Raw genomic sequence first — 24661 nt, 5'->3', positions numbered from 1 at the left:
AATAGGCTACACTAATGGCTTCCCTAATCCATCTAGCAATAGTCCCTTTTGAAACCCCATAGCCTTTCCTGGCACCCTGAAAAGCTACGAATAGGGACTGTGACCTCCTCCACTGGCTAGTGGCAGATATATATTCTACGAGAGCCCTTTTAACATCCAGACTATGGAATTTTTCCTCCCCCAGATTTTTTGGATTTTCGCAAAAGGATGGAAGGACAATTTCCTGACCCCGATGGAAATCTGATACTACCTTGGGCAGATAACTGGGGTCTGTTCTTAAAACTACCCTATCCTGAAAGACTTGCGTGTAAGGAGGATTTACTGAGAGAGCCTGTAAGTCGCTTATCCTGCGGGCTGATGTGAGGGCTACTAACAGGATTGTTTTTAGGGTCAAGAACTTTAGGGGTAGCTGATGTAATGGCTCATACGGATCTTTTGTAAGGGCTTCTAACACCAGGTTTAAATCCCAGGGGGCTATTCTGGGTATTGGAATAGGCTTAGCTCTATGGCAGGATTTAATAAATCTGGCTATCCACCTATCTGATGCCAGTTTGCAATTGTAGAGCGCCCCTAGTGCCGACACCTGAACCTTAAGTGTGTTTACTGCTAACCCCATCTGCAACCCAGATTGTAAGAACTCTAGGATGGCCCTAATCGGGGGGTTCTTTTCCTAACGGCTTACCCAAGAACTGTAGGAACTTATCCCATGTTCTGCCGTAGATGTTAGTAGTCACCGGTTTCCTGCTTTTTAGCAGAGTGGCCACCAGCCCAGGGGAGAACCCCCTATCCATTAAAAGCGACCTTTCAAATTCCACGCCATCAGATGGAATCCTTTGACCTGAGCGTGCAATATTGGACCCCGAGCTAGTAGGTCCGGGATTTCTGGCAGAACCCATGGATCGGAGAGGGACATCTTCCGTAGCAGAGCGAACCAGGGCCTTTTTGGCCAGAATGGAGCTATTAGAATCACCCTGGCTTGATCGTTTCTGATTTTTCTTACCACAGTTGGGATCAGAGCTACTGGGGGGAACGCGTAAGCCAGTCTGAAGTTCCACTGGATGTGCAATGAGTCCACTGCCCATGGATTTTCCCTCGGGTTTAGAGAGCAGAACCTTTCTGTTTGCCTGTTGTGCTTGTTTGCAAAGAGGTCTATCACCGGTTCCCCCCAAAGCTGAATTATCTTTTGAAAAATGGACCGGTTTAGCGCCCATTCTCCTTGCCTCAGGGTATTGCGACTCAGGAAATCTGCCTCTATGTTTTCTGCCCCTTTTATGTGTAGGGCTGTCACGGAGTGTAGGTGTTCCTCTGCACTGCTCAGAATGTCTGTTGCTGCTTCCATTAAGGAGTGTGATTTTGTCCCACCTTGGTGGTTGATGTATGCCACTGCTACCTTGTTGTCTGACATGATGCGTACGTCTCGACCCTGGAGTAGCGGAATGAAGTGGCTTAGGGCCTTGCCCACTGCCCACAGTTCTCTCAGGTTGGAGGATGCCTTCCTTTCTTGAGGTGTCCAGGAACCCTGACCTATGAGGCCCCTTAGGTGTGCCCCCCACCCCGAGGAGCTTGCATCTGTTAAAATTATATCTGTCGCCTGTCTGTCCCATGGTATTCCTAAGGTCAGATTTGTCCCGTTCAACCACCAGTTGAGAGAGTCTCTGGTTTTTGAGGAAAGCTCCAGCTTCCCTTCCAAACGCCCTCTTAGCGATCTTTGTGCTCTTAGTATCTCCCCCTGGAGTTGCCGGGTGTGAAACTGAGCCCACCTGACCGCCGGAATACAGGATGTTAGGGTACCTAGTAGGGACATTGCTTTTCTTAATGTCATACATGGTTGGTTTCAGCCCTCCAAGGCCAGATTTTGTACCTTCTCTATCTTGGACTCTGGGAGCAGACACTCTTGCCTTTCTGAGTCCAGTATAAATCCTAGGAAGGTCTGTTTCTTTAGGGGTTGTAATTTTGATTTTTTGAAATTGACTATCCACCCTAACTCTTGCAAGGTGTTGATCACCTGAGTCAACTGTGCTGTACAGTGGTCCTCTGAACTGCCCACTATAAGAAAATCGTCCAGGTATGGCATTATGACCGTATCGTGAATCCGGAGAAAGGCTGTCACTTCCGCTATGACCTTGGTGAAGACCCTCGGGGCTATGGATATGCCAAACGGAAGAGCCCTGAACTGAAAGTGCCTTAGTGTGCCCTGAATATAAAGCGCTACCCTCAGGTATTTTTGGTAATCTGGAAGGATAGGGATGTGATAATACGCATCCTTTAAATCGACTACGGCCATGAAGCAATCTTGATGTAGCAGCTTCACTGCCGTAGTCACTGATTCCATCTTGAAGGTCGGGTTCCTTATCCAAAGATTGAGGCGTCTGAGATTTATGATTGTCCTGAACGACTGATCCGGTTTTTTTATTAGAAAAAGGGGTGAATAAAACCCCTTTCCTTCCTGTAAGCGTGGCACCTCGGACAGTACCCGCTTGTCTATCAGGCTCAGGATTTCTGTTTCTAAGGCCAGTTGTTCTTCGGTCATCTTCCTGATAGGTGTGATGACGACCACGGGTTTTGGCTGACGAATAAAGGGGATTTTCAGGCCTTCTTTTAGGATGCTCAGAATCCAGGTATTGGAGGAGATCTTTTCCCAGGCCTGGAAAAAGAGTGCCAATCTCCCTCCTACTGGAATACCGGCGTCATTGTGGTGACTTTTTTGAGGTGGAGGTGCCTCCACCAAACATAAACCCTGATTCTTTCTTTCTTTTATCCTCCCATCTTCTCCTGTCAGCGGGAGGACGCCCTCTATTGAATCTCCCCCTCCGAAAGGGCTGTCTCCTCTGATCCATAGGGAATCTGGGGAAGCCTTTTTTCTTATCGCCTGCTTTCTCCAAAATATCGTCCAAGTTCTTGCCGAACAGGAATCGACCATCGCAGGGGAGAGAGCACAATTTGGCCTTGGACTGAAGGTCACCCGGACAGCCCTTAAGCCATAACGCGCGTCTAGCAGCATTTGATAGTGATGCTGCTCTGGCTGTCAATCGCATAGAGTCCGCCGAGGTATCTGCCAAAAAAGCCGCTGCCCCGTGCAAGAGATATATGTCTGATAAGATCTTCTCTCTTGGGACCCCTGACGCCAGCTTCTCTTCTAACTGCTGCAGCCAAATCATGAGGGAGCGTGCCGTGCAGGTGCCCGCTATCGCCGGCTTTAGACCTCCTGCTGTCGCTTCCCATGCGTGCCTCAAATATGAGTCCGCTTTTTTGTCCAGCGGGTCTCTAAGAACCCCTGCATCTTCCAAGGGCAGGGCCGACCTTTTGGAAGATCTGGACACCGCTGCATCTATTTTTGGGACCTTGTCCCATACCTCCGTATCCTTGTATTCAAAGGGGTATCGTCTCTTAGAGGCGGATGGAAGGGCCCCCGATTTTTCAGGCTTTCCACTCCTTCTCAATAAGCGCCTGGATTTTCGCGTTTACTGGAAAGGTTCGTTTTTTCCTCTCCTGAAGCCCCCCAAACATGACGTCCTCTAGGGTTTTAGCCGCCCTTTCTTCCTGTAGGCCGATTGTGGTTCTAATGGCCTTTAGGAGGGCATCTGTATCTTCTACAGGGAAACATGGCTTACCCCCTGTGTCACTATCTGAGGAGTCTGAGGAGGATGATTTTTCCGCCTGAGATGATACTGATGCGGAATCTGAGGGGGAACTAGGGAAATCCTTCCTGCTTTTTTTCCCTTTTTTCAATAAGGACTTAATTGAGCCTTCCATTTCTGACCTGAGGGCAGATATTAGATTGGCTGCGAAACTAGGCGCTTCCTCCGCCATAGTCCGCTGAATGCACGAAGCACAGAGATCTTTTTGCCAGTCTCTTGCTAGGGGAGATTTACATATAGCACAACCCCTATTCCTCTTCTTGCTTCCCGCTTTTCTGGGCCTTTCCTACAGGGTGAAGCATACAATAGAAAACCCCTATTAATATACTGTTAACATTCACGAAGATCACTCACCACCCGTAATCAAGGGTACCGGACTTGGAGGCTGCATCGGAGCACCTGACCCGCGCTCTTTGGACCTTGAGGAGTGCCCCGACCTGCAGCTGGGGCGACTGCTGCTTGAATGGCTTCCATGCTTCCTGCCAGAGGGCTGTGAGGGAGGCAGGGACGCTGAACGTTCCTGCTCGGACTCCATTTTGCACCGCCGATCTACAGCTGTCTTCCTCCTTTTAAATTGCATGCCTCCGCCTGGTGAGCGTCTTCCTCCCCTCCCCCCTGCGACCGCCGGCTCAGCGCTTCAGAAGCCGGCCGGCGTCGCACCCAGCGCCATTACACCGTCGCCTTCTGCTGACGTCAGCCGGCGCACCCAGCATTCCAAGCGCCGCTGACGTCAGCGGCCGGAAGACGCCAGCGTCTCTCCCCTACCACGGGGATCGAGATGCGGCGTGCGCGAGGGGAGGGCGGCGCGGTGGGGGCTTCCCGGAGCCACCGGAATCCCATCCACGCCCGCACGAACCCGGAGCCCCAGGGACTGCGCTTCCAGGACCCGACGGCCGGCGCTACAGGTAAGCTACCTGTTCTTCCCGCGCCGGGACGGGCCTGGGTCTTATCTTTTTCTTCGCCCATGACAGGCACCGCCACAGTGGGATTCCTTCCAGGACAGGAACCCAACTGAAGCGGGGGAGAGGTGCCGCCCCTTATGTCTCAGTAGGTTCCTGTCCTGGCGGGGCGGATCCCTCTCTCAGGTGGTGCTGTCATGGGTGAAGGGAAAAAATACATTTTTTTTTAAATTTTATTATTTTTCCCTACCTAAGGGGGTGATAAAGGGAGGTTTGATTTACTATTTACAGCGTGTTTTTATGTTTGGCAGCTGTCATATGCTAAAAAAAACGCTTTTTATTGTAAAAATAGTTTTTGCATCACCACATTTTGAGAGCTAAAATTTTTCCATATTTTGACCCACTGAGTCATATGAGGTCTTGTCTTTTGTGGAACGAGTTGACGTTTTTATTGGTACCATTTATGTGTACGTGACATTTTTTGATTGCTTTTTATTCCGATTTTTGGGACGCAGAATGAACAAAAACCAGCATTTCAAGAATTTTTGGGGGGGGTGCGTTTACACCGTTCCACATGCGGTAAAATTGATAAAGCAGTTTTATTCTTCAGGTCAGTAGGATTACAGCGATACCTTATTTATGTCTTTATGTTTTGGCGCTTTTATGCAATGAAAACAATTTCATATAAAAAATAATTATTTTTGCATTGCTTTATTCTGCGAGCTAGAACTTTTATTTTTTTTGCTGATGATGCTGTGTGGCAGCTCGTTTTTTGCGAGGCAAGATTACGTTTTCAGCGGTACCATGGTTATTTATATCCGTCTTTTTGATCGCGCGTTATTGCACTTTTTGTTCGGCGGTATGATAAAGCATTATTTTTTGCTTTGTTTTTTATTTTTATTTTTTAAGGGGTTCACTAAAGGGGTTAACTAATGGGACAGTTTTATAGGGCGGGTCATTACAGACACGGAGATACTAAATATGTGTACTTTTATTGTTTTGTTTTTTTCATTTCCAAAAAATGAATTAGGGAATATTTTTTGTTTTTAATTTATTTAGCGATTTTTTTATAAATTATTTTTACACTTTTTTTTTTAACTTTATTACATTGTCCCAGGGGGGGCATCACTGTCATGTGTCAGATCGCTGATCTGACACATCACACAGCGCTGTGACAGATCAGCGATCTGACAGGTGCTGCAGAAGACTTCCTCATGCCTGCGCTCTGCAGGCAGTGAGGAAGCCGCCTCCCTGCAGGCCCCCAAAGGTCCCCGCCGCCATATTGGATCCAGGGACCTGCAGGGAAGGAGGCCCCCCACAGCAGCGCTGCACATCATGCTGCTGCGGGGGTCTCAGGGAAGCACGGAGGGAGCCCCTCCCTGCCGATGCTTCCCTAATCCCCCGTTACACTGCGATCATGTTTGATCGCAGTGTGCCAGGGGTTAACGTGCTGGGGGCGGTCCGTGACCTAATTAGCTGACACCCGGCCGCGATCAGCGGCGCTCCCCCGTGAGCGCTGCTGATGGCTATGACGTACTATCCCGTCCATGGGCATAGGGTAGTACGTCTGATGTCAGGAAGGGGTTAAGTACCCTTAACTACTGCCATTAAAAGGTGTATCGACGGTCGTTAAGGGGTTAATACGACTGGCTACAGATAGTGAGAGTTTACTCCAAGTCACAAATTTAGATTTGACTAGTTCTAGCAATGAGTGGACATTAAGTTGTAGGTCAAGTTTACTGTATTGAGATATGTGGATACCTAGATATTTGAAATTAGATACAATAGGCAGCGAGGAAAGGGTCTCAAGATGGGACATCGGGGTATGAGAGAGAGGCAATAGAGCAGACTTCTCCCAGTTTATATACAAGCCCGAGTATTTACTGAATTTATCTATAGTGGCAATCACCTGCGGTAGTGCTTCCTCCGCCCTATCCATAAATATCACCATGTCGTCAGCATATAAACCGATAGTGTCTACACGACCTGCTATATCTAAACCCCTAATATCAGGGGAAGACCTTATGCGTATTGATAATGCCTCGATCGCAAGGGAAAAGAGGGCCGGGGAAAGGGGGCACCCCTGACGGGTCCCCTATATAATAAAAATGACTCAGATATGGAATTATTTACAATTATAAGAGCTTTGGGTTTCATATATAGTATGCTAGCCCATTTTAAAAACTTATCACCAAAACCATATCTCTGCAAACATGCAGATAGGAAAGGACACTCAAGAGAGTCAAAGGCCTTGGCCGCGTCCAGCGACGCCAATGCCCAATTGTTGTCAGGAATCAAAGAGTTATATTGGACCACCGATTGGACTCGCCTGGTGTTAATAGAAGTACTCTACCAGGCATAAAGCCGGTTTGGTCAGGATGTATAAGCCCCGCAGCCATCTTGAATCCGGGGTCTGCAGGGAGAACCTCAGAACAAGGCGATCACATCGCGTTGCTCTGACGGAAGCATGCAGGGAGCCCCCTCCCTGTGTGATGCTTCTCTATGCCACCGGAACACTGCAATCATGTTTGATCGCAGTGTGCCGGGGATTAAAGTGCTGGGAGCGGTCCATGACCACTCCTGGCACTTAGTGCCGGGTGTCAGCTGTGATAATCAGCTGACACGCGGCTGATAGTGTATGACGTACTATCCTGTCAATGGGCATTAAGGCCCAGGGCACATGGACGGGATAGTACGTCATATGTCAGACAGGGGTTAAATGCATGGGTTTTGAGCTAAAAAAAATTCTTTACAATTTGATTTAATTAAAAATTTTGGCACCGTATAGCTTTTACAGGCTTCTGTTTTCCTGCACATTCAACTTTGATGTTGTCTGCGGTCATAAGCAAGTTCTAAGCAGCTATAAAAAAAAAAAAAAAAAAAAAAAAAGGGTAGATATGAAAAGTTTTATAAGAGTTAGAAACTCTCCCATTGACAATGAGAAGCTCACAGACGGATTCTCAGTTAACTCCTCCTGCAGCCAGTAATAGAAAGTGCAACACAAAGGCCATAGAAGTTAAAGGGAACCTGTCATCAGAAATAACGCTGTAAGTCTGCAGATATGTGGTTAATCTACAGGTTAACAGTTATTATGCTGCCTGCCACCTGCACGCAGCCGAATGCAGAGGGGAAAAAATGATCTTTATTCTCCCCGCCAGCATTCAGTATACAGTCATGAGGGCGGCGCCAGCATGGGTTTAGTCATCACTGAGTATACAGAACGGCTGCTGTATCCACACTCTCGGCCTGGACTTACAAGCGGCCACAGTGTAGAGCCAGTGTCAGGGCCTCGGTGACTGAATACAGAATGTTGGCGGGGAGAAAAAGATACATTTTCTCCTAGCTGCATTTGGCAGTGTGCAGGCGGCAGGCAGCATAATAACGCTATTAACCTGCAGGTTAACAGCTTTATTTCTGGTGACATGTTCCCTTTAAATGGTGTCAGGCTTATTTTTCAATGAAACACCATTTAAAAAATTAATTTTAGCCAAAATGTATGCATTTAAGAAAAACAATTGTTCCCAAAGATGGACTAAGCTAATTATTTTATAATTTCATCTCCTGGTTAATTGTTTGAGAAACCTGATTGAGTTGAGCTGCCCTAAATGGAGGGTATGGAGCTATATACTTTTCTTGAACTGGGGATCCTGATTATAACATTATGGTAGAGATAGAGATTTCACAGGTAATTTGTGAATCTTATAAGTCTCCGAGCAGGAACGTGGCTGTTTCTTAGCATTCTAGTGATGTCTGGAGCTTGCAAATTTCATTAAGGCAAAAATTGGCAAATAGGCCACAGTGCAGTAACTATGGTCAAAAAGGCTAGCATGCTGTACTCATCCACTACTAATAACTAAAATGTCAGACTTTGAGACAGTTGTAAGACATACCGTCAGTATTCTCAAAAACCGTGCTATGCTTCACAAATGCCACTTCTCCTTTCTCAACCAGACACCTGCAGTAACAAAGAAAACAATATCATACTAATATTCAGCATTTGTTACAAGAACAGTCATATCTACAGGTGCTTCTCACAAAATTAGATCAAAAAATTAATTTATTTCCATTCTTCAAGACAAAAAGTGAATCTCATATTATACAGAGTCACTACAAACAGATTGATCTATTTCAAGTGTTTATTTCTGTTAATGTTGATGATTATGACTTACAGCCATTGAAAACCCAAAATCATTATATCAGCAAATTATAACAATTAACAAAAAAAAAAAAAAAACTGCAAAGACTCCTTAAATGTGTTTAAAAAGGTTCCTTAGTCTGTTTCAGTAGGCTCCACAATCATGGGGAAGACTGCTGACTTGACAGTTGTCCAGAAGGCAGTTACTGACACTCCACAAGGAGGGTAAGTCACAAAGGATCATTGCTAAAGAAGCTGACTGGTCACAGAGTGCTGTATCCAAGCATATTAATGGAAATTTGATTGGAAGGAAAAAGTGTGGTAGAAAAAGGTGCACAAGTAACCAGGATAACCGCAGCCTTGAAAGGCTTGTTAAGAAAAGGCCATTCAAAAATTTGGGGGAGATTCACAAGGAGTGGCCTGCTGCTGGAGTCATTGCTTCAAGAGTTACCACACACAGACGTATCCAGGATATGGGCTACAAGTGTTGCATCCTTTGTGTCAAGCCATTCATGACCAATAGGCAACGCCAGAAGTGTCTTACCTGGGCCAAGGAGAAAAAGAACTGGACTGTTGCTCAGTGGTCCAAGGTGTTGTATTCAGATGAAAGTAAATTTTGCATTTCATTTGGAAATCAAGGTCCTAGAGTCTGGAGGAAGTGTGGAGAGGCACACAATCCAAGCTGCTTGAGGTCTAGTGTGAAGTTTCCACAATCAGTGATGATTTGGGGAGCCATGTCATCTGCTGGTGTAGGTCCAATGTGTTTTATCAAGACCAAAGTCAGCGCAGCCGTCTACCATGAAATTTTAGAGCACTTCATGCTTCCCTCTGCCAACAAGCTTTTTGGAAATGGAAATGTCATTCTCCAGCAGGACTTGGCACCTGTCCACACTGCCAAAAGTACCAATACCTGGTTTAAAAACAACAGTATCACTGTGCTTCATTGGCCAGCAAACTCGCCTGACCTTATCCCCACAGAGAATCTATGGGGTATTGTCAAGAGGAAGATGAGAGACACCAGACCCAGCAATACAGACGAGCTGAAGGCTGCTATCAAAGCAACCTGGGCTTCCATAACACCAGCAGTGCCACAGGCTGATCCCTCCATGCCACGCCGCATTGATGCAGTAATTGATGCAAAAGGAGCCTCAACCAAGTATTGAGTGCATTTACTGAACATACATTTCAGTAGGCCTACATATCGGATTTTAAAATAATTTTTCAAGCTGGTGTTATAAAGTATTCTACAGTGAGTACGGAAAGTATTCAGACCCCTTTAAAATTTTTCACTCTGTTTCATTGCAGCCATTTGGTAAATTTAAAAAAGTTCTTTCATTTTCTCATTAATGTACACTCTGCACCCCATCTTGACTGAAAAAAACAAATGTAGAAATTATTGCAGATGTATTAAAAAAGAAAAACTGAAATATCACATGGTCATAAGTATTCAGGCCCTTTGCACAGACACTCATATTTAACCCCTTTACCACCAAGGGTGGTTTGCACGTTAACGCCCGGGCCAATTTTTATAATTCTGACCACTGTCCCTTTATGAGGTAATAACTCTGGAACGCTTTCAACGGATCTAGGCAATTCTGAGATTGTTTTCTCGTGACCTATTGTACTTCACTTTAGTGGTAAAATTGCTTTGCTATAACTTGTGTTTATTTATGAAAAAACAGAAATATGGTGAAAATTTTGCAATTTTCAAACTTTGAATTATGAGTTATGGGACACAAAATAGTTAATAAATAACATTTCCCACATGTTTACTTTAAATCAGCACAATTTTGGATACAAATTTTTTTTTTTGTTAGGAAGTTAGAAGTGTTAAATGTTGACCAGTGATTTCTGATTTTCACAACACCATTTTTTTTTTTTTTTTTTGGGATCTATATGATAGAAAATACCCAAAAGTGACACCATTCTAAAAGCTGCACCCCTCAAGGTGCTCAAAACCACATTCAAGAAGTTTATTAACCCTTCAGGTGCTTCACAGGAATTTTTTGAATGCAAAAAAAAAAAAAAAATAATAATGTAACATTTAACTTTTTTTTTTTTTTTCACAAAAAAAAAAAAAAAATAATTATTTCAGGTTCAATTTTTTTATTTTACCAAGGGTAACAGGAGAAATTGGACTGGAAAAGTTATTGTGTAATTTGTCCTGAGTATGCCGATACCTGATATGTGGGGGGGGGGGGGGGACCACTGTTTGGGCGCATGGCAGAGCTTGGAAGGGAAGGAGCGCCATTTGACTTTTTCACTGCAAAATTGGCTGGAATTCAGATTGGATGCCATGTCAAGTTTGGAGAGCTCCTGATGTGCCTAAACAGTGGAAACCCCCCACAAGTGACCCCATTTTGGAAACTAGACCTCCCAAGAAACTTATCTAGATGCGTGGTGAGCACTTTGAACCCCAAAGTGCTTCACAGAAGTTTATAATGCAGAGCCGTACAATTAAAAAGTCATTTTTTCCACAAAAATGATCTTTTCACCCCCAATTGTTATTTTCCAAAGAGTAACAGGACCCCAAAAGTTATTGTGCAATTTGTCCTGAGTATGCTGATACCCCATATGTGGGGGTAAACCACAATTTGGGCACATGGCACAGCTCGGAAGGGAAGCAGCGCCATTTGACTTTTTTGGCTGGAATTGAAATCGGACGCCATGTCGCATTTGGAAAGCCCCTGATGTGCCAAAAACAGTGGAAACCCCCCAATTCTAACTCCAACCCTAACCACAACACACCCCTAGCCCTAACGGGAAAATGGAAATAAATACATTTTTTTTTTATTTTATTATTTTTCCTTAAGGGGGTGATAACGGGGGGGGTTTGATTTACTATTTATGGCGGGTTTTTATGTTTGGCAGCTGTCTCACGCTAAAAGACGCTTTTTATTGTAAAAATAGTTTTTGCATCACCACATTTTGAGAGCAATAATTTTTCCATATTTTGAGCCACCGAGTCATGTGAGGTCTTATTTTTTGCGGGACGAGTTGACGTTTTTATTGGTACCATTTTTGGGCATGTGACATTTTTTGATCGGTTTTTATTCCGATTTTTGGGACGCAGAATGAACAAAAACCAGCATTTCATTAATTTCTTTTGGGGGGGTGCGTTTACATCGTTCCGCGTGTGGTAAAATTGATAAAGCAGTTTTATTCTTCGAGTCAGTATGATTACAGCGATACCTCATTTATGTCTTTTTTTAGGTTTTGGTGCTTTTATGCAATGAAAACAATTTTATATAAAAAAATTAATTATTTTTGCATTGCTTTATTCTGCGAGCTATAACTTTTTTATTTTTCCACTGATGATGCTGTGTGGTGCAACAGCAGAATGTCCATGTGAAAAAAGGCTTTTATTGACATACAATAGCCAGAGAGATCCAAGTGTACAATAAAAACAATTAAAAACCGCAAATGAAACAAAAGTGGGCAGGTGGAGAACACATGCAGTATACAAAGGAAGAAATGTTTTATATAAATAAGTGTTTAAAAAAAAATGCATTCACAACAATGCCCTCTATCACCATATAATATGCATAAATTGTTTAGTATAAACATATGGACAATTTGCAGCAATGAAGTCCAATCAGTCTAATAGTCACTTGTAGGTATGTAAACAATCCAAATGATTACCATGCAAGTCCATAGATGAGGGAAGGCAATTGCTGGATCACATGAAAATTACCTACTCACACTGCCCACAGAACCTAACGCGTGTCGCTGCTAACCTGCAGCTTCCTCAGGGGTAGTAGCCAGGAATGATATCAAGTCCCCTTTATAGTACAATTGCAATCACTACAGAGCACACTGACACCTGAGTGTGGCATCAGCTGTGTGATGAAGATAACCTGAGTCCAGAATGAGTCATGACGCCTGCACAGTAGATAGCATTGTATTCCTGAGAGATTGTGAACAAGACACTAGCAGTTCAAAAGCCAGAGATCAGGAACCAGGAGGTGCCCCACATGTAACAAAGCTGCTGCTCTGTAAGCCAGGCAGGGAGGGGGGAGGGTGGTTTTTAACTCTTTCTCCTCACATAGCCCAGCACCCAGGAATGACATCAGTGCTCCATAACATAAACTTATGCTATCAACCTGGAAAAATAAAGTGATAATAGAGCGCCAGTACCTTGCAGCAGTGTCCATGCTCAGAATTACATGTAATACAAAAGTCAATGCAAATACTAAAAAGAAAAAAAAAAAAAAAAATTAATGCACTAATGACATGGAAACTGCACCTTAAAAAACTGCAGCATGTGGACAATGTATCCTAAAAATGGTGGAAACACAGACAATCAGCAAGAAATATATATACCTTTAAATATATCAAAAGGATAATGCAATTTCATGGATTACAACAATCAGGTAACCAATATAAACAGTAGGGAAAATATCAAAGATGAAAAAATATTCCATAAAAATCGATGATGCCATAATTCATAGTACCAAACTGAATGGTCAATTCTGTAACAGTAACTATCTTTCTAATCAGAATGCATATTCAAAAAACTCAGGATATTCAACACAGCAACCAATGTGATTGATGGTATAAATAAATCCTATCATGAGGAAAAATTATTTCTTTTTTTCTTTTCTATTTTCCAGGGGGTGCCAGGGGCTAACGTGTCGGGGGCGGTCCATGACCGCCCCTGACACATAGTGCCGGGTGTCAGCTATGATAATCAGCTGACACCCGGCCGCGATCAGCTGCGCTCCCCCTGTGAGCGCCGCTGATCGCGCTAGATGTACTATTCTGTCCTTGGGACTTAGGTCCCAGGTTACATGGACGGAATAGAACGTCTAATGTAGGAAAGGGGTTAAGCCACATACTGTGCATTTAATTGTGACCCTTCTTGAGATAGTTCTACTCCTTCATTGGAGTCCAGCTGTGTTTAATGAAACTGATAGGACTTGATTTGTAAAGGCACACACCTGTCTATATAAGACCTCACAGCTCATAGTGCATGTCAGACAAAATGAGAATCATGAGGTCAAAGGAACTGGCCAAGGAGCTCAGAGACAGAAATGTGGCAAGCAGGGCTGTCACTAGGAATTTCAGGGCCCCATATTGGCAAAATTTTTGGGGCCCACTTGAGACTCCGCCCAGGCTCCACCCCAGCCCCGCCTCCACCCCTCAAACTGTCCACAGTCAAATGATTTTTTAAGCCGCCACCACGTCAAGGTAGACTTTTGGACGGGCCCTACTTTACTCTAACCTATTAATCATTTGTTAAAATATACAATACAATTTAGGTATATTTTTACTTATTTTTCAACTTTTAAAATGACCAATAATATCATATACAGGGGACAAATACCACCACACCATTACCAGACACCACATTACCACTACACAGTGACCTATAATACTACATACCAGGAACAAATGCCACCACACCATGTTCAGACCACATATTACCACCACAGTGACCAAATAATATCACATACAAGGGACAAATACCACCACACCATGTCCAGACCACATATTACCACCACATAGTGACCAAATAATAGCACATACAAGGAACAAATACCGCCACAACATGGCCGGACAACATATTACCACCATATAGTGACTGAATACTACAATTCTGATCAGTAATAAAAATAAGCAATACTAATATCACCATAAGTGCCATTATACACAGGAGATCTGTACTTAGTATGTAGTGTCTGTGTACAGGTAATACAGTGATTACCGGTGACATTATACACAGAACCTCTGTATATAATGTATAATGTAAAGGTAATACAGTGATCACTGGTGACATTGTGCACAGGAGCGCTGTATATAGTATACAGTGTATAGTGTCATTGTACAGGTAACATACTGACTCACCAGTGATGTCTCTATGTGAAGTCCTTCATCTTTGCTTTTAATCTTCATCCAGCACAGACCGCCTTCACTTCTTCCAGCCAGGGATCGCCTCTGCAGGAAATAACACAGTTATCTAGGGCACCGCTTGCAGAACACATTACTTATTTTTTCCAAAATTCTAAACTACACCAGATGAAGAAAAAAATGCGACAGTGTTGCTCTGCACAGTAACAGGACCTCCCCATTTAAAAAAGTATCCTCAAAAAATAAAATAAATACATCACTGCAGTAATAATATCCCTTAATTAGCCCCTATGGTAATAATATGCCCCATTCTGGCCCCCATGTGTCTCATTCCTGACTCCAGCTATATGTTCTCCCATTCTACCCTCATGTGATGTCCCATCCTGCCCCATATGATCTCCCCATCCAGCCCCATCTGTCCCATGATCCTGCCCCTTCTGTCCCATGATCCTGCCCCATCTGTCCCATGATCCTGCACCATCTGTCTCCATCCTGCCCCATGATCCTGCCCCATTTGTCCAAAGATTCTGCCCTGTCTCCATCGTATCCATCCTTCCCCATGATCCTGCCCCATCTGTCTCCATCCTGCCCCATGATCCTGAACCATCTGTCTCCATCCTGCCCCATATGTCTCCATCCTGCACCATGTCTCCATCCTGTACCATGTCTCCCATCCTGCTCCCGTGTCTCCCATCCTGCCCTCGAGTCTCCCATCCTGCCCCTTGTCTCCCATCATACCTCCATGTCTCCATCCTGCCCCTGTGTCTCCAATCCTGCCCCGGGTCTCCAATCCTTCTCCCTTGTCTCCATTCTGTCCCTTGTCTCCATTCTGCCCCTTGTCTCCGTTCTGCCCCTTGACTCCATTTCTGCTCCTGTGTCTTCCATCCTGCCCCCGTGTCTCCAATCCTGCCCCGTGTCTACATTCTCCCCATCTACATTCTGCCCCCTGTCTACATTCTGCCCACTTGTCTCCCATCCTGCCTCCATGTCTCCATTGTGCCCCCTGTCTCAATTCTGCCCCATGTCTCTAATCCTGCCCCCTGTCTCCATCCTGCCTCCATGTCTCCCATCCTGGCCTGTGTCTCCAATCCTGCTCCCGTGTCTCCATTCTGCCCCCATCTCCATTCTGCCCTCGTGTCTCCCATCCTGCCCCGTGTCTCCAATCCTTCCCCATGTCTCCATTCTGCCCCTTGTCTCCATTCTGCCCCGTGTCTCCCATCCTGCCCCCGTGCTTCCAATCCTACCCCTGTGTCTACCATCCTGCCCCCGTGTCTCCATTCTGCCCTGGGCAGGATGGAGACACATGGTCCATGTGTCTCCATCCTACCGGTGAAACATATTGCGGCTTGCCGCTTTCAATAAAAATGAAAAAAACTTTCTTCTTACCTGGCCGCGCTCCTGCGGCGATGATCTCTCCCAGCGTTTCTAGCTTGCACTTGCCGGCGAATGACAATGACGTCATACGCTGGTGATGTGCGCGCTGATGTCAGTTGCCAGCCTCAGATTGGCTGGTGGCTTTAACTATTGCCTTGCGGGCCCGCACGGGCCCACAAGGCATTAGAGTAGCTGAACCTGCGTCTCGGACGCAGGCTCAGTTACTGCACCAGCAGAATCCTGCCACTGGGGCTCGATCAACAGAAGAGACAGAGCCCAATGCGGGCCCCCTCCGCTGTTCGGGCCCCATACACCAATCAGGGCAGTAATGCCCTGATGGCAACCCTGGTGGCAAAGCACACATCTGGCCAAGGTTACAAAAGAATTTCTGCAGTATTCAAGGTTCCTAAGAGCACAGTGGCCTCCATAATCCTTAAATGGAAGAAGTTTGTAACCACCAAAAGTCTTCCTAGACCTGGCTGTCCAGTCAAACTGAGCAAACGTGGAAGAAGAGCCTTGGTGAGAGCAGTAAAGAAGAACCCCAAGATCACTGTGGCTGAGCTCCACAGATGCAGAAGGGCAATGGGAGAAAGTTCCACAAAGTCAACTCTCACTGCAGCCCTCCACCAGTCAGTGCTTTATGGCAGAGTGGCCCGACAGAAGCCTCTCCTCAGTGCAAGACATATGAAGGCCCGCGTAGCGTTTGCTAAAAAACACATGAAGGACTCCCAGACTATGAGAAATAAGATTCTATGGTCTGATGAGACGAAGATGGAACTTTTTGGTGATAACTCTAAGCGGTATGTGTGGAGAAAACCAGGCACGACTCATCACCTGCCCAATACAATCCCAACAGTGAAACATGGTGGTGGCAGAATCATGCTATGGTGGTGTTTTTCAGTTGCAGGGACAGGATAATTGGTTGCAATTGAAGGAAACATGAATGCTGCCAAGTACAGACATATCTTGGATGAAAACATCTTCCAGAGTGTTCTGGACCTCAGACTTGGCTGAAAGTTCACCTTCCAACAAGACATTGACCCTAAGCATACAGCTAAAATAACAAAGGAGTGGCTTCAGAACAACTCTGTGAACATTCTTGACTGGCACAGCCAGAGCCCTGACCTAAACCCAATTGAGCATCTCTGGAGAGACCTGAAAATGGCTGTCCACCATCATCCAACCTGACGGAAACTGGATAGGATCTGCAAGGAAGAATGGCAGCGGATCCCCAAATCCAGGTGTGAAAAACTTGTTGCGGCATTCCCAAGGAGATTCATGGCTGTACTAGCTCAAAAGGGTGCTTTCTACTCAATACTGAGCAAAGGGTCTGAATACTTATGACCATGTGATATTTCAGTTTTTCTTTTTTAATAAAATTGCAACAATTTCTACATTTCTGGGTTTTTTTCAGTCAAGAAGGGGTGCAGAGTGTACAATAATGAGGAAAAAAATGAACATTTTTGAATTTACCAAATGGCTGCAATGAAACAAAGAGTGAAAAATTTAAAAGGGTCTGAATACTTTCCGTACCCACTGTAATTTACTGAGATAAAGACTTTGTGGTTTTCATTGGCTGTAAGCCATAATTATCGACATTAACAGAAATAAACACTTGAAATACATCACTCTGTTTGTAATGACTCTCTATGAGTTTCACTTTTTGTATTGAAGAACTGCAATAAATTAACTTTTTGATGATATTCTAATTTTGTGAGAAACACTTGTATACACATATGTTAAAGAATGGAATAGAATGAGCCTGTCATATGTTGCCAGAAAGTCTTTTAATAGAGGCAAACCTAAAAGGGTATAGCAGCACCAGACCATATACTTAGTGATCAGGCAGAGGACTCTCAATCTGCCTCATCATAATATAGTGAGTATAATATAATTGATATCGCATTTTATTCACTGTTCACGCTGATGTTTTTATCCTCCACTGAGCATGTTTTTCAGTGACTAAAAACAAGCCTTTTTTTCACTATATCGTTGAGATGTATCCTCCTTTCTTTTAAGATAATTAATAACCTAGAAGACTGTCATCTTCATAAGCTGTGCGTAGTGGTGAAGGGAGAATTATTCTACAGATATTGATTCAGATTTATAGACCGAGCCATGCGTAATTGACAATAACTGCTGCTATACCTTATAATTCTGATTTTTAAAAAAGTACTAGGTGACCTCATTAGGAAAGCAATAAGGTGAATATATATTCCAGATTCATTCTGGGTTCATCTACATTTCATCTTATTCATTTTGTAAGGACTTTTAAGTGTATTTATATGTATGACTGCAGTGTCCTAGCTCTCAGCATTGCTGCAGAATATGATATCTCATCACTAATAAGCTGTCAAAGCAGCGTCTTAGCATGCAGTAAAGCTTTAACTCCAGAGGAAAAATGAATTATTTTTCTTCATAAAAAATAAATAAATACATAAGATAGATTTTTTATTTTTTTTTTTACCTAAAAGCCCCTGAATATCCATAGTATGGTTCATTGATGTTCTTTTCACAGTTGTTGAGCCCAGGACCATTGCAGAGTTGGCACAGATTGGATGGAAACTCTTTTCCCTTTGCCCCTGGCACACAACTTTCAGAAAAAAAGTCACCAACAGCTTTATCAAAAGGGGAAGAAAAAAAGAGATTACTGTTATTAATTACTCATGTGTGATATATTAATTGTGATAGGTAAGAACTGTAGAAAGAAATCCTAAGACTGACTGAAAGCTGCCGCGCACTGACTGCATCAATCAGATGTGTAAATAAACTTTACTGTTTTGTCATTTTGAGTGGGATAAACTGAAATTCATATCTATTCAAAGAACAAAAGAGGATCCGCTGTTTTGGCATTGTTTGGCCCATCTTTTCTTGTTCCCATTGGGCGGAGGGGGCACAGGAGGTATATGGCAGATGCTGATGGCTCGCCGTGCTCTCCATAGTGTGGAAGGCACAGTATAGAACATGTTCACTACCAGAGACAGACATGGTCCTGTAGATTCATGTAATGACACATTGGAGTTTCCTCGTGCACCCACCTTTGGCAATTTTACAGCCTTCTGGTCTGATCATACGCTTTCTAGTCAGCAGACCTATTGGGATATTCCATCCCGCTGATCGCAAATATCCGGTATGACAGGACTTTCTGCCCTTCAGTTCGTGAAAAGTAAAGGAATCCTGGGAGTCTTTCTTAACCACGGCCACTGCATAGTAGTTGTCAGACGTGTCTTCCTCTAAGCAGATAAAGGTGATAGAAAGCCAGATCAGGTTGGTTTTAAAAGTCAAGCAATATTATATTCTGCGTCCTCTTAAGGCCTGTTCATGTGGAAAAATAATCTTTTTGGTTATAACAGAGCTGTTGGAAATGACCATAACATACTTGGAATGATTTTTCAAGCATTCATTAGTGAGAAAAAGTGTTGCAAGCATTAGATAATCTGGAGCTTACAGGTAATAGACTTGTATTATTATATTACATATTTTATATGTTATATAAATAATATATCTCCAGAATAAAAAGTAGAATCATAATATATGTCACTTCCTGTTACCATGGACACACTGTTGTAACTATATATTAGCAAAATATGATTTAGAGATAATGAGGCCTTGAACAACAAGCAAAATTGAATCTCCTAGACAACACATGTCAAACTATGGCCAAATCTGACCTGCAGGTTGAGTGTATTCAGCCCATGATACCGGGCAGGGCAGGCCACCCGCCCGGCATCGCAATTTCACCTGTATCGGCATGTGGATATAGTTGATAGCACTGATGAAAGAGGGAGCATTAGCTGATGCTCCCTCTTCCATCATTCTCCCTCTGTGTCTGATGTCTCAGTGCAGCGGGCATGATTATGTGGGGCCCATTATACTGTATGGAGGACTATGTGCAGCCATTATTCTGTTTGGAAGGCAATGGAGGACCCATTTTACTGTATGGAGGAGTATGTGGGGCCAATTGTACTGTATGGAGGACTATGTGCGGACATTATACTGTATAGAAGGCAATGCAGGACCAAATTTACTGTATGGAGGACTATGTGGGGCCCATTATACTGTATGGAGGACTATGCGGGCCATTATTCTGTTTGGAAAGCAATGGAGGACCCATTTTACTGTATGGAAGAGTATGTGGGGCCAATTGTACTGTATGGAGGACTATGTGAGTACATTATACTGTATAGATTACAATGGAGTCCCCCAAGGCTCTGTTTTAGGACCCCTACTCTTCTCAATCTATACACTTGGTCTGGGGCAACTCATAAAGTCCCACGGATTCCACTACCACCTTTATGCTGATGACACTCAGATCTACCTCTCTGGCCCAGACGTCACCTCTCTGCTGTCCAGAATCCCAGAGTGTCTATCAGCCATATCCTCCTTCTCCTCTCGCTTCCTCAAACTCAATGTAGACAAATCTGAACTCATCATCTTTCCTCCATCTCACAGATCTTCTTTACCCGACCTAGCTACAACAATTAATGACATCACACTTTCCCCAGTACCAGAAGTCCGCTGCCTCGGAGTAACCTTTGACTCTGCCCTGTCCTTCAAACCGCACATCCAAGCTCTTTCTACCTCCTGTCGCCTCTAGCTCAAAAATATTTCCAGAATCCGTCCTTTCCTCAACCCTCAATCTACCAAAATGCTTGTGCATGCCCTCATCATCTCCCGCCTCGACTACTGCAACATCCTTTTCTGTGGTCTCCCTGCTAACACCCTCGCACCTCTCCAGTCATCCTTAACTCTGCCGCCCGACTAATTAATCTCTCTCCTCGCTACTCCTCCGCTTCTCCCCTCTGCAAATCTCTTCACTGGCTCCCATTCCCTCAGCGTATCCAGTTCAAATTACTAATTCTGACCTACAAGGCCATCTATAACCTGTCTCTCCCATATGTCTCTGACTTAATCTCCCGATACCTTCCCTCACATAATCTCCGGTCCTCCCAAGACCTCCTTCTCTCCTCCACACTTATTCGCTCCTCACCCAACTGCCTCCAAGACATCTCCCGAATAGCCCCTATTCTCTGGAATTCTTTGCCCCAACAAGTCCGACTATCAACCACATTTGGATCCTTCAGACGGAACCTGAAAACCCACCTCTTCAAGAAAGCCTACAGCCTGCAATGACCCCGCTACCTCCTTCTCTCTCACCACTACCGGTGATATCACCTCAACCAACACCAGAACTGCTGCAACCCACCAACCTACTGTCTCCTTCCCCACCATCCTGTAGCATGTAAGCCCGAAAGGGCAGGGTCCTCTCTCCACTCTGTATCAGTCTGTCATTGTTAGTTTGTTTACTGTAAGTGATATCTGTAATTTGTCTGTAACCCCTTCTCATGTACAGCACCATGGAATCAATGGTGCTATATAAATAAATAATAATAATAATAATTATACTGTATGGTGGACTATGTGAGGCCCATTATACTGCATGCAGGACTATATGGGGCCATTATACTGCATGGAAGGCAATGCAGGGCCCATTTTACAGTATGGAGGACAAAAGACTCTCAGTGGGCCCCTTTAACACATACTATAATTCATGATGCACAGATACGGCAGAGAAATATAAGTACACGTATAGTACAATGCCAACGTTTTCACTTACTTCTTAAATTACATGAGTAATATCTATTGTAAATTCCACTATACCATATATATAGTATAATGCATCCCATAGTCCCCCATATAATATAATGCACCCCCATAGTCCTCCATATTCCACCATACAGTATAATGCATCTCCATATGTAATGCACAGTCCATATTTCTTCATATAGTATAATGCACTTCCATATATAGTTCACAGCCCATAGTCATCCATGTAGTATGATGCACAGACCATAACCCTCCATGTAGTATAATGCACAACCCATAGTCATCCATATATACCAAAAAGATCAAGGAAGCATAATGCCATAAAATGTAATATACTTTATTAAATGACGTACAAAAAAGATAGACATAAAAAGATTGACATTAAAAGAGATGGATATACCGATGGATATCACTGGTACAAATGTGCTAAACATATGCAGATGCACAAAAAATGGTATACTTAATAATCAGATGTCAAAAATATCATAACAAAGTGTATCAGTAAGAGGCAAGAGGTATACAACGTATGTGCATTCCTAGGCGACTAGATTATAAGATGCTATGGTAATATTGCTATCAAGGAAAAGAGTTATAAGCATCCATGGTAGTGATATGGCCACCACCCAAAATATATACCCAAATGGCAAGAAAGAGCTCTCAGCAGCTAATACAGTAATATGGCCAAATAGAGTGCACGACATAGCTATAATAATTTGGACAAAAATTCATGTCCTAACAGAGAGGTAATGATATGTATGTTCACCCACTGTCACAGCTATGACACTACATGGACACTTATATTAGTATAATGCAACACTGCTATAACTTGGACAGCCCAGTCCTGAAAAAGTGCTAATAGTGCAAAATATAGGTCTACTGTCACAGCTGTAACATAGGTAAACGTGCAAAAAGAATTGGCCAGAGTGTTCAATAATTATAATTGCGCTGTTTTGGGCAATTATGGATGCCGAATAGAGATTTCATAAGGTAGTGTATACCCACATAGTCATGTCACAGACATGGGTACAATGAATGACACAAGTGTGTGCATAGCATATAAGTCCCCATAGAAATGCTAAAAAGACCCCTTAACTGAAAAGCACATATGACCTGAGATACCGCAGTCCCCGACGCGCGTTTCGCCTTAGCTTCGTCCTGGGAGGTAAGTGAGTGTGGCTGTGGGGTGTATTGAAGTATATATAGCACCATGATTGCAAATCAATCACCACTGAGAAATCGTCCGGTGCCCGGCGTGTGACGTCATCATGGCGCGCGTCCCCCGGCCGCATAGCCACTCCCCATCATACACGTCATGATGTGGAGACGGCTGAATGAGGCCAGGAAGAACGCGTTACCACGGCGACGCACCACGCTGCAGGATGACACTGCAGATAGGTAAGCCACTCCTCCACCCAACGTGTCAAGGTAGAGAGGCAGGCTTAACCCGTCCAACAGACGTATCCGCACAGAGTGTGCACGGTGCTCCGGGAGATACATGGAGATAACTGTATGATAAAGTGTCTTAGAGTCATGTTGCTCAGATGCATCATTTATAAATATATAATAGGCTTAAACAGCGTCCTATCAAATTGTATACAGAAATACATATTTCCAAAAATTTCACCATTAAACTATACAGTATACAGTGGGTGAATATCTGTTGATAAGATATAGGGAGAAAATTCCAAGAATTATTAGTATAGAGAGAACTACATAGAGGATCATAATTTAGTAAATTTAACAGTAATATATACAGCGGCAGAATTAAGAATTTCGACTGCATACAGTATGAATCACATCGTACATTAGAAAATTACAATCAAAAACGTACGATGTCATGAATTATCCCCCTAGTTACCAACATAGCTAGAGCAATATTACACCATTAAATAAAAAATGACCATATAGAGATATGAAAATGTAATTCTACAGAAGTTTTAACACAACATTTTCCTTCCCTAAATAAATTGTATGGAAATATCATTGTAACCAGAGTGTCATCCATGTGCAAGTCAATTAGCACATGAATATATTAAGATTAAAAAAAATGAAGACTCCAAACCAGGTGATGTGTGAACCCAAAGACGTACACACATGTGCTAATGAATGCACACTTTATCAGACATCAAAGTCCACAGTGTAGACATGCAGCAGTCCTGAAAAATAAATCCCACGATGATCACATTCTCTCTTGATTTCCCATGAGTGTTGACCAATAGATATTCAAATCAGAAGCTGTTATATTCCATCTGATATTGGAGGGATTAAACTTCTGTAGAATTACATTTTCATATCTCTATATGGTCATTTTTTATTTAATGGTGTAATATTGCTCTAGCTATGTTGGTAACTAGGGGGATAATTCATGACATCGTACGTTTTTGATTGTAATTTTCTAATGTACGATGTGATTCATACTGTATGCAGTCGAAATTCTTAATTCTGCCGCTGTATATATTACTGTTAAATTTACTAAATTATGATCCTCTATGTAGTTCTCTCTATACTAATAATTCTTGGAATGTTCTCCCTATATCTTATCAACAGATATTCACCCACTGTATACTGTATAGTTTAATGGTGAAATTTTTGGAAATATGTATTTCTGTATACAATTTGATAGGACGCTGTTTAAGCCTATTATATATTTATAAATGATGCATCTGAGCAACATGACTCTAAGACACTTTATCATACAGTTATCTCCATGTATCTCCCGGAGCACCGTGCACACTCTGTGCGGATACGTCTTTTGGACGGGTTAAGCCTGCCTCTCTACCCTGACACGTCGGGTGGAGGAGTGGCTTACCTATCTGCAGCGTCATCCTGCAGCGTGGTGCGTCACCGTGGTAACGCGTTCTTCCTGGCCTCATTCAGCCGTCTCCACATCATGACGTGTATGATGGGGAGTGGCTATGCGGCCGGGGGACGCGCGCCATGATGACGTCACACGCCGGGCACCGGACGATTTCTCAGCGGTGATTGATTTGCAATCATGGTGCTATATATACTTCAATACACCCCACAGCCACACTCACTTACCTCCCAGGATGAAGCTAAGGTGAAACGCGCGTCGGGGACTGCGGTATCTCAGGTCATATGTGCTTTTCAGTTAAGGGGGCTTTTTAGCATTTCTATGGGGACTTATATGCTATGCA

General features: G+C 43.6%; 1 protein-coding gene across 1 annotated transcript in view; it reads right to left on the bottom strand.

The window, feature by feature from the left end:
* Nucleotides 1–24661, bottom strand: part of MELTF (melanotransferrin) — a 207836-nt gene that overhangs the window by 45680 nt on the left and 137495 nt on the right. Inside the window, exons 11-13 of the mRNA XM_073578729.1 lie at nt 18935–19129; nt 18364–18514; nt 8428–8492 (exon numbers count right to left, since the gene is read on the bottom strand). Coding sequence (XP_073434830.1) covers nt 8428–8492; nt 18364–18514; nt 18935–19129 — 411 coding nt within the window. The remainder of the gene's footprint in view (nt 1–8427; nt 8493–18363; nt 18515–18934; nt 19130–24661) is intronic.

The sequence above is a fragment of the Dendrobates tinctorius genome, unplaced genomic scaffold (assembly GCF_039654945.1).
Source record: "Dendrobates tinctorius isolate UK_male_01 unplaced genomic scaffold, ASM3965494v1 ptg000060l, whole genome shotgun sequence".
Taxonomy (NCBI): domain Eukaryota; kingdom Metazoa; phylum Chordata; class Amphibia; order Anura; family Dendrobatidae; genus Dendrobates; species Dendrobates tinctorius.
This window is presented reverse-complemented; position numbering and strand designations above follow the sequence as displayed.